Source organism: Sapajus apella, unplaced genomic scaffold (genome assembly GCF_009761245.1).
Source record: "Sapajus apella isolate SASKATOON/1434 unplaced genomic scaffold, GSC_monkey_1.0 scaffold108, whole genome shotgun sequence".
NCBI lineage: Eukaryota > Metazoa > Chordata > Mammalia > Primates > Cebidae > Sapajus > Sapajus apella.
The window spans coordinates 845,970-865,603 of NW_022437048.1; the positions used below are offsets into that span (position 1 = coordinate 845,970).

Consider the following 19,634-nt stretch of genomic DNA (forward strand, 5'->3'; position numbering starts at 1 on the left):
GGGAAGTGTTTGTACTAAATGACACCTCTTTCTGTGATAATGCAACTCTACCACTCTGTGCAATAAGCACATGTGTGGTGATGAGAAAGTCTTAGGCTGATGAACTGATAATGGTCAGTAAAAGTCTTTTTTTTTTTTCTAGATGTTTGGCATAGTTTTCTGTTTTTTTTTTTTTTCCAAATAATATATTACACTGTCACAAATCAACTTCTAATTAGGTTTTGACACAGTCATGCACCTATTCTACAATCTCAGTATCAATCTCCACATGCAAAAATTATTTGACTGAAGACTCCTGAATCTGTTTTTGAAGAAAATGGATGCTGATGTCCTTTAAAATATTTAGTATAAGAAATTGAAACATTTTTATCAGAAGTAATTGAAATCATTACACAAAGGATAGAGTTTAAACTCTAGGGAGAGGGTCAAGCATGACAATTGGATTTAACTGTATTCAAAGGGTTTTTTATTTTCTGAAAAAATATAAAATTTCATATCTTACACTACAAAAAACATGTACACAAACCAAATGCACATAAAAGTTCAAATGAGAAAAAATACACAAATCCTAATCCTTCTTTGAATTAACTGTGAGGCAGAGATTTGAGATAGCCTGATGTATATCATAGAATAAGATATGCTATATAGCTGCTTCTGACATGACTGAAACTAAGAGATTTTAATAAAAATACTAACAAACGACTGAGTCTAAGTATTCTCAGACTCCTATAAATGTAATTTACACACTTTTAAATAATTGACCATAAAACTACAGCAGTCTAAAGAATCATAGATATGGTGACCACTGAAACGTCTCTTGTTAATACAGCCCCCAGACTGAATAAACATGACATTTTGCTACCTTCAATTTTCCTCATTAACATTTAGAAGAAACAAACAACATTTGATGCTGATTATTATAAACAGATTTTTTTTCTTTTTAAAGAATTGGTGTCTTCTTCTAAGCAACAATTATGTGGTCATTCTGAACAAGAACATTCAATCATTTATGTGTGAAAAGACTTTCTCATAGATGAATAAGAAATGAAAAAAAAGTTCTTATCTATTTCGCTTTTGATACATTACTATATAATTAACAGCATAATAGAGAAAAATATTCAATGTAACCAGCTGTGCTACAGAGTTGAAAAAATGATGACTTATTCTACTTACTAATGTCAAATAAAGCTAGCATTTCGATTCCATTTATTCATCATCATCATCATCATCATCATCGGGATGATCATCATATTGTACCTAATTTTTACTTACTTTGAAGTTAAACATGTGGCAGGACGTAAGCAAAGACAGTTTACTATCACACTTATCTTTTTTTCCTTATTTTTAGAAAGAACAAAATGAGAAAAGGACCTTATTCTACTATGTAATATAATACATCTAGTAAATTTCTAACACCTGACTCAAATAGTGTTTGTCATCCAATGCAACTTTATAGCCAAAAATGTTTTCCAAAGGTAAATACCTGTGCTTGTGCTTCTGAGAACCCACTTTACATAGCAGAAATAATGGTGTTAAAAATATTTTACTTTCACATAGAGATTAAGTAGCAGACATGCAAACACATAAGTGCTCAGATTATATTAATTTTCCATTTTAAACTTGAAACTGTGTCTTCACTTTTTCACGCTGGTCAAAACTCTTTTACAAACTGAATTAAGGATATTCTGTATTGTTTAGGCAACTCTGAAACCAGTAATGCCGGCCATACTTCAGTTTAGATAAAATATTTGAATATAATTTTTACAGTAATCTTGCAATCTTAGAATACTTACTTGGTGATTAAAATACAAGAAATAAAGGTTCATGTGCATCACAATTTTTAAAAATGGGAAAATGAATTTCTTTACATTTTTACATGGAAATACTACATTATATAAAAAAAGCAACTGATTATATTAATAGTACACGTGAGCAAATGACAAGATTGGAAACAAATTATGATTGGTCAAAATAGTAATTGAGTGACTTCAGTATGAGTCTGTTGAAAATTACTCCCTGTACTGATTTTTCTAAGTTTCCAATACTGAGAAAAAGTCATGGCCCTTAAGATATTGCTACTGACAGTTACAAGAACATTATGTATTATTTGACAAATCTACTGTATGTGCTAAAATAGTTGTGTCTGTTCTTCATTTTTGGTAGCCTGGTGAGTGACAAAATTAATCAATAGAATATGAAATTGCATAAACAACATTTATTAAACTTTGCCCTTGATTATGTTCTCTCTACATTCCACTAGAGTTGCCTCTCCTCCTTGTTCCGTTTCTCACATTTGCAGATAAGATTGGCACTTTCCAATTCGTGACATAGCCAATAGGAGACAAATATTTTAGAAAGGCATTATTTCCCCTTTCATAGGGAGAGTACTTCTTGTTTGACAGTCTAGGTATTCCTTCTAAAGTCAAATTAACCTTCCTTAGAAATTCTCAACCAAATTGAGATGCAGAAGAAAACTATTTGGCTATATAGCTTTGCTTTCAATTTATTTTCCAAAATGAACACCAAGACTGCAAAGAAGGCAAATAAATTTGATCCAAATTAATTTATATTTGTCTTTTGTTAAAAAGAAGAAACCTATATTGTAACTTAAAGTTCTAGTCATTTAGATATACTCCACCCTGACCTCACAATTATCTTTGAGCGTATAAAGTTGGAAAGCAATGTAGAAAATATCTTTGTTATATCTAAGCAATTGTAGCAAGTTCATCAGCTCTAAAGCACATGGTAATTTTCTTTTTGAATCAAGAAGGATTTCATTTTGAAGTTTCTCAATTGTTACTTTATCACTTAGATTTGAATATTTCTATAAAATTCAATAAAGTGCAACATAATCTCTACTTAATTTGTACAAAAGTTATTTGTTTCATTAATTTTCTATTTATTGAAATGAACAAATGTTTCTTTAATAATGGTGATGCCCATTTATTTGTGATTTTATCAAGAAAATACTAAATTCACATCTCTGGAAAATTCACAAAACTAATAAATCATTTGTTTGCAGCACAGTTTGTATGGACCCAAGGTATATAGCCCTTATTATTATGAAAAGTCAATATATCATTTGAAAATTGTTTAGGCTTTTGTTGTTGTTGTTTTGATGTTTCCTGGTTCTTTAGAAAAGAGGTATTTGACTGCTTAAGTAAAGGCTGGGCAGAATAGGAAGTAGTTATTTCCCAAAAGTTTATTCTTATATGTACTAACATTCAAGTAAAACAAGTGCTTGGAAAAAAGAGTACCATTAATACAACATGGCTACCTTTCTGATGAATTTCATTAATTCAGTCTTCTCTGCTGTATGGTACTATTAACATTGATAATCATCAGTAGGCTGTATTTTATTTAAGTGCTCTGCTTTTGAATAATCACATGGCATTCCATGGTTTTTATAAAGTATAATAATACAAAGTGTTGATTATCTCAGGAACTAAATTTTGTATAATTTCTAATACACTGTGTAATTTGTATCACAAGTATAAGTCTTCCTCATTTGTGGTATATAGAGCATATATAAAAGATATCTTATATTCCTTAATAAGTCCGATTACATAGTACCTTGGATTGGTTCATTAAAATAATCTCCATGGCATGTAACTGAATATAAAATGAAAGTAACAAATGAATAAACATCATTAAAAAATAAAACTTGTCAATTCTTGAAATAAAATTCTGAAGGGAAAAAAGTGTATATAAATATATTTATGTGTGTGTATGTATATATATGTCTATATTTGTCATAATTCCATTGCTGCCTTAGAATCAAAATTTCTCGAACTGACTCAAATAGGAAGAGTTACAAAGGATTAATACTTAAGGGTAATTCTTCATGCTATGTGCCTGGATTTAACAACATTAACAGAAGCCTGCACAGTTAAATCCTTCTACATCCTGCTGAAAATGTGCCTTTTGGTGTCAACTTTGCTTGACAAGATATTTTTTAGGACTCAGAAAGGTGAAATTTCTTACAGGGGTTCAAGATTAATGGCTAGAAGAACTGCATTGTCACAGATACCACAAACTGTTTTTAAAAAGCCAAAGGGGATTTAGTCTTATACACATTTCCTTTCAGTGAATAAAGAGATTAGCTTTTGGACACATGAGAGGAAAAGAGACACAAGCTTGTGTTAAATTTTGTTTTACAGCTTCGCTATTTCTCTATGCGTATTACACTCTGGAACACTTGTTCCTATATGTTGCTAAAATTAAAACACTATTAGAAATGCAAGCAGAATGGTAACACACACATGTGCAAGCAAACACACACAGAACTCCATCTTAAATCAGTTCCTGGGTATATTGTATATCGTATATACCCAAATTATACAGTATATACACATTTATTACCTAATAATCTCTAGAAGAGCAACTAAAAGTAAATTTTATAACACACAAAAAAATAAATATACACCCTGTATTGTACTTTTTTTGATCAAGCAACATGTTTATATACTAGTTTCTATAACTTATCGCTGCATAACAGCATTTTAAAATTACAAAAGAAGATATCTATTAAGAAATAACCATATTGCTCTTCAATACACTTTTGTAGACAATTAAGACTTGAAGTAAACTTCAGTAAACTGTAGCTTTTGTTAGCTCATAAATGGCTATAAAACATTTCCTTTCAAGTAGATCCCTGGAAGTTTTGAAAGGGGTTGCCTTAGTTCAGTCTATAAAGGTGCTATATATTTATATATTTCATGTACAAAATGTTATAGAAGTAGTGAGAAGGATTTTGCAGTTGTAACATAAGAGGATGTTTAACCTCATGTCCCTTTTAATGCAAGATAAGTTTGCTTCATGAAAAATGAAGACTAAGGACTAAGAACTGGAGATTTTACTAAAACCATGATTACAAATTCTGTGGCTGAGGCAAATTTTTTCTAAGGTTAGAAATCACTGTTTTCCCTCCACCCCACCTTTTTTTGTCAAAATAAATCTCAGGGCTGTTTACAAAGTGCAGAATCATTCACTTGAAGAAGTGACATTTACATGAAGTTATAACGGCACCATCCCGTTTACCAGCTGCACCTTCATTTCTTGAAGGCTGTTCATGATCTTCTTCTGGTGACCGACAAGAGTCACTCCAAGCCGTCTCAAATCCCTGCATGAAGAAAGCACACATTGGATGTATTGATTCAATTTGTAGCACACCTCAATATTTAACGTTGGCAAAGGGGCAAACATACTGCAAACACTAGTTAGATTAGAGTTCTAATTTAGACACAGAGTATAATGTTGAAAGGTAGGCTCTAAAATTATACCTCAAAAAATCTGTTAGTAGTCAAAAAATATTTATAATGAGGAATGATTTAATACACATGTGCTCTCGTTGTGACATCACTATTTTAGTGGCGCAGAGTGGTGACAAAACAAATTTGCACATTCTTACCAATAAAGAGTTAACAGGCACAATTTCACTGAAGTTTTGAAAATGCAGATTTACAATATGCATAAGCACATTTTTTTTTCACTAAAAGAAGCTTAAAATAGACTTTTAATATTTTACAGCTAAGCAGTTGAAAACCAAATTCATAAAATGACTCATTCTATACAGTCCGTTTATATAACAGGTATCTTTAGGAGATAATCACCACTACATTGCTTTTATAACAATGCTTTATGTTATTTTTTACATTATACTAAAAGTACCAGGGCTTTTTTTCCTTACCAAATAGCATCTAAACTCTACTGGCATTTAGAGCATGCGGAAGATTACATGCTTTCAGAAGACTTTTCATTCAAGATACTTCTGAATATTTAGACTTCTAAACTAACAACATATTATAGAGCTCAAGGCAAGTGGCCATGGTTTTAAATGTTCTTCTACAGGATATTTAGGAGTTATTCCCCTAAAGTATGTATTTGTCATATATGTTTGGCGAATGATAAGCATTAATTATAGAAAAAAATAAGCATCAATGATTCAAAATCCTAAAAAACAAAGATACTTATCATGTTGGTTTTCTCTAGGTAATTACCTTCTTGAACACATAATAGGAAAAGTGGAATCTTTTTTTCGTTCAGTGTGTATAATAATTTCAGATTTTATTGGCGTTCTATTGAATTAATGACATTAGACATTAGAATCATTACAGGTAAAAACTGAATTGTTTCACTTGTTCTTTGAATTCAGAGAAAACTCTTAATTATCAGAGAATAAAAATAAAGAATGCCAAGGCTTTGTGTAATGGAAAATATGTTTTTCCAGAATAATATTTTAGTTTTCTTTTTCTTTTATGATTTTCTGATTTGTTATAAGAGTTTTAGAAAATGACAAGTAGCCAGCAAAAATTTAAAAAGCTATTGATATTTGTTATGGAAACATATTTCCTTTTTAGAATGTGGATATTAAACAGTAAGCTTAAAAATTATTACAACTAAAAGGTACCAGATTTGAATATAAAAATAATAATATTGATAGAAATGACATGGAGACAATCCTCAGGGAAACTCAAACATCAGTAAAAATTAGCTTTTAAACAAAATTATTATTGTTAATAATGAAATATACTATAAAATAGCTAATACAGACCAAACAGAGAATAAAAGAGACACAAGTTTGATCTGGTCTCTTTTCAACTAAACCAGAGTTTCTCAGCCTTGACCCTGTAAACATTATAGGCTGGATAATTCTTTGCTGTAGAGGCTCTGTCTTATGCATTGTAGAATATTTGGCTACCTCCTTGACCTCTGCCCACTACATACCAGAAGAGCTTTTCATTTTGACAAGATAAATTGTCATTGCCAATTTTCCCTTAAGTGACAAAATCTCCCCTGGTTGAGAACCATTACTATATCTATCTATCTATCTATCTATCTATCTATCTATCTGTCTATCTTTACACACATATAAATTCGTGAAACTTTATAAACATATTTGTGCACTAATTTAGACCTATGTATATTAGTGAGACTTAATAGACATTGTCCTGTATGCTAGAAATATCAATAACCTCATTATACAGATTTTTAAATTCCCTTTTATGGATGAAGTAACCAAAGGCTTAGAATATTGAATTACTTAGCTATACAATACAGCCAAATGGGTAACCAAGTTACAGCTAATATCAGGTACCTGACACCCAAGTCTATACCCTTAATTTATGATTATTCTAAGAGACAATTTTGAGTAAATCACTTCAAACTATATGCAATAATTTATTCATCTGTAAAATGAGAGCCCTGTAAATCTAATTTAAAACATCCAAAATTCTGAAAGAAAATGTCTAATGAAGGGAACGAAACACATACTTTGCCTGAGGCTATGATCACCAAATCTATATATACTTCATGGTAGTTTCTGTTATGTGCTAATATTCTCATGTTTCCACATGTAACTTACTAATCACGAAGAATTATGTAAATGTGGGTATTCATGGGTGTTCCTAGCAAACTGGATCACAACCAAGAGAAATGAGATGAACATTTTAAATTACTTAACCTGAAAACAATCTCTGCTGGATAATCTAATTAGGACTAGAAACCAAGTTTTAAAACGTGTTTTATCACATGTTTTATAAACCCAGATTTATGAAACTAAATTGGGAAATACGGATGTAATAATACCTACACTTAAATTGCATAATTCAAGATTCCTATGCTAATTATTAGAAATAAGCCTTTGAAAATAACCATTACAGTTTATTCTGAATGACTTGAAAGAATTTCTAAGTTCCCCTTCAACATGGAATTTATACATATAATCACAAAACTTAAATTTGAAGTGTGTATGTGTTCCATATTTTAACTCTTGGTTTTGTCTAGAGGTTATCAAATCACTAGTGACTTATTTTCATTTCTAACATCTTAACTTTTTATATTAGATATAAATATAATTTAATCATCTGGATATGACTTGACCACAAGAAAAACTCTAGCTCACTCAACGCTTTGGTAATTTAAATATTTCATGATAACTATATCATACTAAATAATTTTGAGGAAATGTATTTGATTAATAAATGTGGGTATAGTTTGTGTTTATAGAAAAATAACATTTGTACTTAAAACATTTTGTACTTAACACATTTTAAGTTACATTTGTTTGAATTTTAACATGAACTAAGGATAAAATTTTATTTTAAGAATAATTTATTATCTGATTATCCCGAGATGAATGTTGAGGGTCACACCAGAGAAATTCTCTTTCTCCCTTTCTTTTTCCTTCTCTCTTTCCTTTTAATCTCATCCTAACCCCCATGTCCCCAGAGGAGAAACTGAATTATAGAAACAAAATGCTGAATTTTACATATTGCCATAAATGGTGTCTTCTTTAATGAAATTCTGTTGTTTTTCTTTAAATCTGACCTTTCATTTTCAAAAACTGTCAAATTAAGGTGCAGAGATTTAGAGGACAGTATAATTATAATAATGCATTCAATGTACATGTACCTTTAAACAATGTGATTTTCAGTGAAAACGTGGAGACACAGGGTTATTCATGTAAGTTAAAATTGTTCTCAGCAGCTAAGCTGTTTTCTTTTGAAATCCTTTTAAATATGTTTTAATAATACTACAGATGAGAATTAACACAGTATTAGAAACTGTTTATGGTAAAGGTTAAATAACTTAAAATGTTGCCAAATACTTTATGGTATTTTCTTTTGTGTAGTTTAGTCTCACATTTCTTATTTCTAGTAATTCCCATTTTGCTACTTAAATCACATATTAAATAGTCAACTTAGCAGTAATTACAGAAATTTGATGGAAATAAAAAATAATGATATTGCAGCCCTATTTATAATAATTTTTGAAACATAATTTGGAAATGGTAAAATATATGCATTTTAACATTTCATTTTCCAAAGTAGAAAATTTTATAGTTACACAATGTCTTAAGTGTGTTCCCATTATAAATATTACAAAAATTTTATCATGATCATGTATAATCTTAAGTAATACTGAAGGTCAATTCTAGTGATGACAAATTATATTTCCATATAGACTTATTAATCTAAACATGATGAGACTAGCATTATTACATAAAAAATAGTTTGGGTTTTGTTGACAAAAAAATGATTACTGTTAGAAAAGCTACAAATGTTATGAATTGCCATTGTTGCATTTACATTGCAGTATTTGTTCAAACATTATTCAATAATATTAAACAATGGAAATACACTGATATTAATGCTAAAATGGCAGAATGAAAATATAATTTTAAAAAGTACATAGTTGATGTTGCAACCAAACTCTTAATCATTCAGGCTTAAATTCATCTATCTACGGATGATTCATCCTCTTGCTCATTCTTCTCCCTTTTACTTTACACAACTTTTAGCCATGTTACTGGTACTTAGCCCCACTAACACTGGCTGGATATGAGAAGGGAGATGATAGATTAATGAATATTCCCTAACTTTCAATATTTATTGCTTTTGTCAGAGTTTTATCATGAAGTTGTATGTCACTTTTTGTTAACTTCGCAGAACCCTAATAATCATTGATATAGACATGGTATAACAGAAATATGTTACATTTGGCAAGAGGAGATTTAACCACAGCTTGCTAATGGTTTTTAATGGATGAGACATTGTGAGAGTTAAAACACAGAGAACAGTAGGTACTCCTCTGGGTACTTTAAGTATATAATAAATCATGCATAATGACTTGTTGATAAGTTAATAAATTTATTTGAATTAATCTGTGAAGAGTTTGGCTCTGGATTTGGAAAACTTTCATTTTATTAGTTTAAGACTCTATTCCAGTAACTGATGCTAGCAGGAACCTCTTCAGCTTATATACAATTGGTATAATATTTAAATTTATTGGATTTTTCTCATTTTCTGAATTAAGCAAAAGTTGACAGTACTGGTCTGAAAAGAAGTTTAAGAAGTCACTCTGATTCTGTCCTTAACTGAAATCTTTGCATCCGATTTTCGACTCACCTCAAGCTCACAATTATCCCTATTGACAATAATTCACTGCACTTAAGCAAGATGAGATAGTTTGCACCATTACTGCCACAATTGTTTTCATATGAATACTGAATACAAAGTATTTTAGGCACAAAGAGTAGCAGAAAAACACATCTAAGATTGAAAGCCTCTTTCATGAGTATGTTTTGACTCTGAGACCTCCAAGTTCATCATCACCTTTCAATATTTAGCTATACATGCATGTATGGAGAACAATCCATAAATAAATGAAATTAAACCATTGTGATGGAGATTTTCAACCAAAGTATGTGGTTCTGAAAAACTGTATATATTTTTTTCTAAACCCACTATGCAAACAAATTTGATGTCACAAATTACAATGTATTTTTTAAATATGGCAGTTATATGCTTTATATGAGTTGATTTTCACATTTTTCCTAAGTATTCACAACAGTTATGAATGTATTCTTCCATTCTCAGCTTCTGTTATTTCTAACAATAACTCTAAGAATTATATTTTATATTATACAGCCTTCATAAAATTAATACTTAGGTATGGGGTAAAGACTATGTGTAAAAAATCAGTATCAAGATGTTTTGAGAGCTTGTCTTTGACTTTTGCTGATCATTCCATCTCCTTTGCCATTAGTCCTTAGCAATGACTGACTTTTTTTTTTTTTTTTTGAATGAAGAGTAGGAAAAATGCACAGATGAACTGTTTTCTTAAAAAAATTTTTGGCCAAACAAGTAGCTGATTACTCCCTATTTTGTGAGTTACTTAACATAATGTTTTCATAAATGTTCTTACAGCAGAAAAAAATGTAGCGGAAAGTACAGTAAACAAGGGAGCATGTTAAATTTAAAGGGTATGGACTCTTCAAAAAAAAAAAAACAGCTTTATTGGAGTGAGGGTCTGCTAGCCCAATTCCTAGTAAGAAATGTATTAATGATTATGATCCCCAGGGATTTGGTCTCATATGGAGACAATACTTTCTGAATGGGAAAATGGGCAGGTATCCTAATGTAACTTTACTCTTCTGGTCACAGTAAATGAATTAAAAGACATAATGTTTGAAAGAAGGCAAAACAGCAAGAGGCAGTAAGCTGGAGAAAAATCATTATAAGAAGGCAGAAAAAGTTATTAGGGCTTGAAAGAAAACAAAAAATAAAGTGCATTTGGGGATAGAGGAGCAGATAGGAAAGAAACAGAAAAAAATCGGAGTAAGAAAAATTTGATACTATAATGCTAAAATAGTCAACATAATTATAGTATTTTGGGACCCCAAAGATATAAGTAAAACACAAGTAGCTAATGTAAAAGATATAATTTGTGATTATAACTATTTTTTGAAGGAAGAATAAAAAATGTAGAAGTAACTATGTACATAAGATGTGCTATTTTAATAAAAAAAGAGACATTGTTTAATGCAAATAATTTTATTATATATTTACAAGTAATCTGACATTGGGTAGAAGAAATACCTACAATATCATTTTAATATAAAATGACAAATGACTTTAATAAATTAAAATGACCATTTTTACCGAAAAATTAAATAGCAATAATGTAAAAATGTTTTAAGTTATCAGTAAATTTTTCAGTATACTACTTTAAATATAGCACAAATGGGTTCCTTGAGTGTTCAAAGAAATAATGGACAAAGCATATGTGTCATCAAGTAGATATGATTTGGTGGACCGTGATAATGGGATTCAGTAAATTGAGAAAGCAAGTGGAGTGGTTGTGATTTCAGATCCTTTTAGTTATCAGTATGAAGGAAGAGAAAGCTGAGAATGCGACATTAATTGGTGATAAATGGTGGTACCCTGTTACCCTTTGCGGAGGATGAGCAGTGAATTCAATGAGTCAAAGAATGCCAGAATAATAGAGATGGTAAGAAAGAACTGCTTAATGTTCATATCATGTGTAATAATGAAATCACAACTATGATTTAGTGCTTCAGAATATACTACCATTTTCTAAACCTTACGATATTTTAACCTTTGAATTGGCAGGTACTTTGAAGTTATTATATTCACAGGTTAAAACATTAATGTTAAAGAAATCTATATGGAACCACCATAAGGACAGTTAATTTTCACAAATAACAATTAGGCTAAAACAACTACATGTACAGAGTATATAATAAAGTACAAAGAATTTACAACCTTAAAGAATTTAATATTTAACTCTAGTGATTTTTATTTAATAAGATTTGATAAATTTTATCTTAAACGTGCAAACAGAAAAGGGCACAATTGGTTCCACTGAGATTGTACCAAATGACAAATCAGAAGCAGGATTTGATGCATCCTTTGATTGCAAGAATTTATGGTGCACCACTTATGAATTAAATGAGATCCTGCTAGGGAAGCTTTGTTTAAGCTGTTGTTACCTTGGTATTCATCGTAGACAGCCGAAATGTAAAATATGTTTGGTCCTTATGTAGGACTAGCCACACCAATTGTGCTTACAGTTTATTTTGTTTTGTATTTACATTCATATAACATAGATATCAGTATAAAAAAAAAAAAACTTGTCAAGAAAACATTTTTTCCACAACACAAAATACCAGTATTTTGCCAAGGAGCTGTTATTCCAATTACTCAAATACTCAAACGTTATTTGTTTGAAGCAAAGAAGCAAAGATACTGGCCACATGTAGCATTAACCATGCAGTTGTTAACAATACAGGCTAAAGATGAGGAGGCTTCTTTGAGAGCTGCCACACATCCACAAAGGTTAACTGATTTCCCTTGACCTCATCCAGATTGGATTCTGAACAATTTTTCTTGCCCCAGCAATTATGTAAAAATTATCAGAAAAATTACTCACTCCAAGGTCACCTGAGCCACAGCGTCCATTGAACTGTATCCATTTTCCATGAAAATCTCTGTATACCGGCCCATCTTGATTGCCTCTAGCCATTCACCTACTGATCTGTAGGCCCCAGATCCTAGCGGGCTATGTTCTGCCAATAAATTAGATACTCTAAAACACATAAAACATAAATATTATAAGTAACAATTTAATTCTTTCATAACAAAGTTTACTATAATGTTAACTCATATTCAATGGATCTTTGAGTCTCTAAGTATATTTATAAGGGGAAAGTATGCAAATGCTAATATGGAAGAAAATAATTTAAAATCCAGGAGAACACAAAATCAGCCTACTGAGGTTATTTTATTCATAAGTAATGAGGACTTAATATGAGGACTCATCAATATGTTGATAAGTAAATTTTATGTAAAACAAAGCAATAGCTAAAAATTTCATGTAGTACTAATAGATGAACACAGAGAATTTTTAGGACAAGAAAATTACTCTGTATGATACTATAATGGTGGATACATTTGCCTAAATCTGTAAAACGTACAACACCAGCAGTGAATGCTAATGTAAATTATGGGCCTTGGCTGATAATTATGTGTTAATACTGGTTCAACAATGGTAATAAATGTGTCATTCTAGTGGTTGATGCTGATAATGGGGAAGGCTACATATGTGGAGGGTAAAGGGTACATGGGACATCTCTGTACTTTCAATTTTACACTCAATTTTGCTATAAGCATAGTATTTCTCTAAAAATCAGTCTACCAAATATTGTCATGTAATGATTTAGATATACTACTCTTTTGTTTATGAAGATAAGGAAAATGTTACCCTCTATAGATATGTGAGATAATTGGTGCAAAGCCAATCAATTATAGACTTGCTAAAGGAACTTATGCGCATTTAAGTAAATTTCTCTGCAAGTTAAGGAACTATTTATTATTTATTTTATGCTCTTATATAGAGTGCTTCTTAATTCACCTGGGAGCGGTAGAACATGAAAAAAAATGTAACCCCAAATAGAAGCCAAAACTTAATAGAATCTACTAAATCAAAAGATGCTTTTAATGTCACTACATTAATTCTCTTTGGCCAATAATAATGATATAATGATGATGATGACTTTTAGAAATGTATCTTAAAGAAATAATCAGAAAAAAGTGGCAAAAGGAAACTAAACATCAAAAATAATTTACTTGTCCATTCTGTAAATTTACATGATTTACATGTGAAATTTACTTATGTAAATTGCAACTATAAGCAAAGGACACAAAATACGTTTCTTTCTACTCAGGTTTTCTCCACTCTCTTACATTCCATTTACATTTGAGTGTAGTTTCTTCAAAACCAATTTTATAAAATCACTCTGGTTGAGATGGGCAATGATCTCTCTTTTGCCATAATCTGTCAGCACTTTTCAAACTACAAAATGACTGACCTCTTGGAAACATTCAACCAACACCACTACCACCTCCCACTTCACTCTTGAAATCCTACTTTGTCTCAACATTTTTAAAATCACAATTTTGTGTGGGTGTGTGTATGTTTTTTTAAATTGCATTTTAGGTTTTGGGGTAGGTACATGTGAAGAACATGTAAAATTGTTGCATAGGTATACACATGGCAATGTTGTTTGCTGCCTTCTTCCCCATCACCTATAACTGGCATTTCTCCCCATGTTATCCCTCCCCAACTCCCCACCACCCCACTGTACCTCCCCTAGCTCCCCCTAGAAGACCCCAGTGTGTGATGCTCCCCTCCCTGTGTCCATGTGTTCTCACTGTTCAACACTTGACTATGAGTGAGAACATGTGGTGTTTGATTTTCTGTTCTTGTGTCAGTTTGCTGAGAATGATAGTTTCCAGGTTCATCCATGTCCCTACAAAAGACACGAACTCATTGTTTCTTATGGCCGCATAGGATTCCATGATGTCTAAGCGCCACATTTTCCTGTGTATATTTATGCATGCTGCTGTATTCTCCTCAATCTCCTTTGCCTGCTACTTTTTTTCCCCTGACTTTAAAACTCGAAAGGAGCCAGGACTTGGCCTTATATTTTTCTTTTTAGGCTATAACTCCACTGTAGAGAATTTTACTCACTTTCAGATCTTTGAAAAGTATTTGTTAAAAATGTTTATCTCCAAATTAAAATTTGTCTGTATCATATGCCGATTTTGTGCCTCTATATTGCTGAGAGAAATATGGCCCCAGGTTCAAGACCACACTTCCCATCTTCTCCACATCTGTGTGCCCTGAAGTCCTCCCCATTATAGTATAACAGTCCACCTCTTCCCTTTCCTGATTTTTCTCAAAATCTATTATTGTGCATACCATCTATTCAACTTCCAATATATTGTACAGCCGACCACTTCTCTCCCATTTAATATTAATAACACCTTATTTCAAGATCAGGTCTCACCTGCACAACCAATCTAGCCTTCTAGTATTCATCTTGAATTATACTGTCACTCCCCACTGCAAAACCAAACACACATTTGGTTTTGAAGTTTTTACTTTGTTCAGTGTTTTTCACTCAACAGTGTATTGGCTTCATAAAGGCAAATACTTAGGTCTATTCGCTTAATGCTGTATCCTCAGCACCAAGCCCCAGCATGACATACAGTATAAAGGTGAATAGATGTTACATGAATAAATGAATATGTTATAGTGATTTTTAACCATTAGGCATGAATTGTTAGAAAGAGAAATGCAGAAAGACACAGTTGGAGAGTAAAATCTTAAAGTTGAAATATGAAAGAATTGCAATTTTGATAATAGCAAGGTCTAGAATATAAGCATGGGAAAAAAGAGTACAAGGTAGACTTGAGAATAAAATCATTGAAGGAGAAAAATTCAAGATATTTGGAAATATTTGAATATTATCTACATGGTAACATAGGTAGGGATGGAGAAAGAGTGAGACAATGGACCATGAACTAACAATCTGTAGAGTCAGAATATGCAGATAACTGAATAAAGGAAAGGTAGTGAGTGGTACAGTTGGTCTTAAAGCAAACTCGGTTTAAACAAAATGTAGAAAGCTGAATCCTATATATTGTATCCTTAGAAATGTTTTAAATGCTCTCAAATTATAATGATGATACCTATATAAATTAATATAGAATATTAAGCACTTTTTTACTCCTTTTGTATGTCCATTTGTGATAATGTAATATAATTCAAACAAGTAGATGAGAGAAAGCCTTAATATTTTACATGACAATAAGAAATTTAAAAGCAGATATTTGGGGAACGACATAAGGAATAATTGCTAAGAAGATACATTCTTCATTTGCTACCACAGGAAGTTAATGACGCTTGAACAGAATTTGAAGACTCATTTCTCATTTGTATTTAAAATGACTTTTCATCTAGTAAACAAATGTTATGTCAGAATCATAGAACTTTTATAACTTGATCAACAAATTGTTTCTCATTTAGTCCATGTTAATAGGCAGCCAATTTAGTTACTGACATAACACTTGTAAAAATAGACAACTGCCTCAAACATAGTGAAAATAACAATCTGGTAAATCTTCTAGTTCAGAATAAAACTGATTTTTTTTTTGAGAAGATAATTCTGTTTTTCAGATAAAGAGAAAGGAATGCTTTACAAACATAAAACATGATTTAAATGCATTTATGTGCTATTCAGAAAAGTAAAAAATATGCTCATTTACTCACACAAATTTTCTCTACAAGATTACTCATTTATCAGTTTTAAATCTCATTCAAACTGCAGACTAAATAATTAACCAAAAATCTGTGTGCAACTGGATAAGAGCAAAGGGTCCCTAAAATTGCCAATGTTCCTAAAATATGAAGACTAAATGTATTCTAAAGAAATCAAAGAGTAATTAATGTTAGATATTTCTGGTTTAAAATCTATCAGTGATTAATTGGCTTTTCCTTATGTTATAATCTTATATTCCTGCTCCTCACATATCCTTCAAAATACATGAATATGCACACATTTAAGTTTTTTTTCCTTTAATTATACCTGAATGTGGCTATAGTTCATTTTTCTCTGGACCTGGCATGTTACACTATTAGATTAGGTATAGGTGCTTTTAAGTATCATTTAATCACATATTTCATTTATTGTAAGAGAGAAACATACAAAAGCTATATTCAAATAAATTAGTGTCATGTAGACTCATAGATTAATGTCAATACAAGAATGACTTAATTAATAAAATATTTGTGACATCGATCTGAATTATACATTCTGGAAAATCATTCAGATCAGGCCTTGTACCTGCATGATGCATTAACCAGGGTCTTCAAACTACTTGGGTTACGTATCAGCTTGTCCAACATGTTGACTATGTCATCAAACTTGGGCCTGCTATTTCGGTCTTTCTGCCAGCAATCCAGCATTAATTGATATAGAGCAGCAGGACAATCCATGGGGCTTGGCAGACGATAGCCTTCCTCTACTGCTTTAATCACCTGTACAAAGCAAAACAGAACCAGTCCCCCAATACCACAAATTTAGTATAGAATAGCTTCAGAAACGTCCCACTGTCCAACTTTTATCCTTTCTTGTTCTTACTCTTGCAATAACAACTAGCATTACTGTCTTTAAAATCCACGGCTATTTCCATTTGCTGCAAAATACAACAACATAAAATAAACATGCTATCATAATATAAAAAGATAGGCTTTCTTCACTTATTATAAACAAAATAAATGATAATCATTTTTCTTAAAATCTTGGTGAAGGGTGATTTATAAAATTAATTGACATAAAAATATACAGTTCATGTTTTATTTATCCTTGCACTCCAGAATCAAATAAAGATTGAATTTTCTAGCAATTTTTCTGAAAAGTTGATGTCTTTTTCATGAAAAAATATGTGCACAGCCACATTTTTAAAGTAATAGGACTGCAATTTTACTTCAAAAGAGAATTTTGGATGGTAAATGATGGATAAGTCAAAGGCTAAATTAGCATAACTGTCTCATGTATCATTTAATAATGTCATGGTCTGACTGTTTATTATCATCTGCTGATTTCTGTCAGGAATCTGGAATGACTGTCTAGCAGCACAGGAATTACAAATATCCTTGATTTTAAATGTAACCATATATATGAGCATCAGCCTAATCGTGAGGTCGTTTTATCAAGAACATTTGTAATGTTGCTGCCCCATCAAAATATCTAACTTAAGAAGAAATTTGTTTATGCTACCAAACACAGCAATACAGGTTTTATTCCATTATTAAAATTCAAATATTTGAGTGGTACTAAAACAAATATTAATGAACATATTTCTTAATCTTATTATGAATATTTCTTCAACAATTAACCTTAATTTCATTTTCTCACAACGAATTCAGAATTGATTTGATAAGTTGGAAAAAAAGACTGGAATGGAAACTTTACAAATATAATTTTAAATTTTTTTCTTTTATTTTTTATTGACACATAATAATTGCACATATTTACGGAATACAGAATGATATTTCAACACATGTATAAAATATATAATGATCAAATCAGGGCAGTGAGCATACCCATTACCTCAAACATTTATTATCTGTGTTGTGAACATTCAAAATCCTCTCTTCTAGCTTTTTGAACATATACAAGAAGTTACTGCATACCACATTCACTTCACAGTGCTGCAGAATATAAGAACTCATTCCTTTTACCTAGCTGTAATTTCATATCCTTTATCCAGCATCTCCTCCTTCTCCCACTCCCTTCCTCATCCTGGCCTTGGATATCCACATTCTACCCTTCTACTTCCATAAACTTATTTTTTTCAGAGACAATTTTTAAGCATTGGCAAGAAAACATTCTCCTTATGATAAAGAAAATGGCACCTGACCCAATGCAGTGGCAAATAGAAAAAGGGTTAAATGGCAGATTTAAGAGACATAGGAGTAGAGAGGAGAGGAAAGTAGTTGAAACCAAGCAGATTCAAGCCTAACATTGGATAGTAATTTCTGTTAACTTTAGGCAGAACATTTCTGAGGGTAAAAGATGTTGTCAGATATAATCTGAGACTTATTTTATTTGAAGTGAGCAGGGAACACCCAGATGGCAACTTGCAGGAATCTGGCCAGAGCATAGGAAATATTTGGAATGATAATGTAACGATAAGGGTCATCAGCACTTGGCCACAGCTTGAAGTTGATGTAGTTAAATCCCCACCCCTGGGAAAGCTTATAATAAAGGTTCTGAGAAATACCAATAGTTAAGTAGAGGCAGAGAAATAAAAAGTATTCAAGGACTCTGAAATTAAATGGTCATATAAATTGAATAACTTCAAGCAAAAGGCCTAAGAGCAGCCTACTACCTTAGTTAATTTACTTCAAAAACAATATAAGTACTTATAAGGCAAACTACAGGAGACAATGTTTTCAACAATTACTACATATGATTAACATAGATTGTTAAAACTTATACACACTGAGAAATAAAATAATAAAACAACAGATAAATGAGAAACATAATAGCTAAAAATTTAAGAAAAAATAAAAATGCTAAACAAATTTTAAGATAATATTTATTCTCACTGGTGATCAAATAAAGGAATATTTTTAAAAATTATCATTTGCACACATAGATTGACAGAAATTTATTTATTTGCTGATTATAAGATTTCCCATTGCTGATAGGGCCAGTTTTTATTTCCTTTAATAGCATATAAGTACCAAAATAAAACATCTTAATATAAATAGCTTGTGATGTAATATATTTGATATGCAGTGAGAATGGTAATTCTTATTTACTCAAAACATGATATATTTCATAATTTTCCCTTTCTCCAAAGCTGCTACCAAGTAATTACATTTTTTCCTTTAGCACCTATTTTTTTTAAATAATTCTTCCTCCACTAAGCACAATACAGATGTTTAACACCTTAATAAGTTATTTGACCAGTGTA

At 31.1% G+C, this 19,634-nt stretch overlaps 1 protein-coding gene across 7 annotated transcripts in view; it reads right to left on the reverse strand.

The window, feature by feature from the left end:
* Positions 1-443: 443 nt before the first annotated feature.
* Positions 444-19,634, reverse strand: part of EPHA5 (EPH receptor A5) — a 353,202-nt gene continuing 334,011 nt past the window's right edge. For 6 of the 7 annotated variants that reach the window (XM_032259288.1, XM_032259285.1, XM_032259284.1 and 3 more), the window contains 3 exons: positions 16,994-17,187; positions 12,736-12,891; positions 444-5,122 (listed from right to left, as the gene is read on the reverse strand). In XM_032259288.1, the coding sequence (XP_032115179.1) occupies positions 5,017-5,122; positions 12,736-12,891; positions 16,994-17,187 (456 nt within the window). In that variant the 3' untranslated portion in view covers positions 444-5,016. Of the gene's footprint in view, positions 5,123-11,320; positions 12,892-16,993; positions 17,188-19,634 lie in introns of those variants that run through there. The other variant, XM_032259286.1, reaches the window with a different exon arrangement.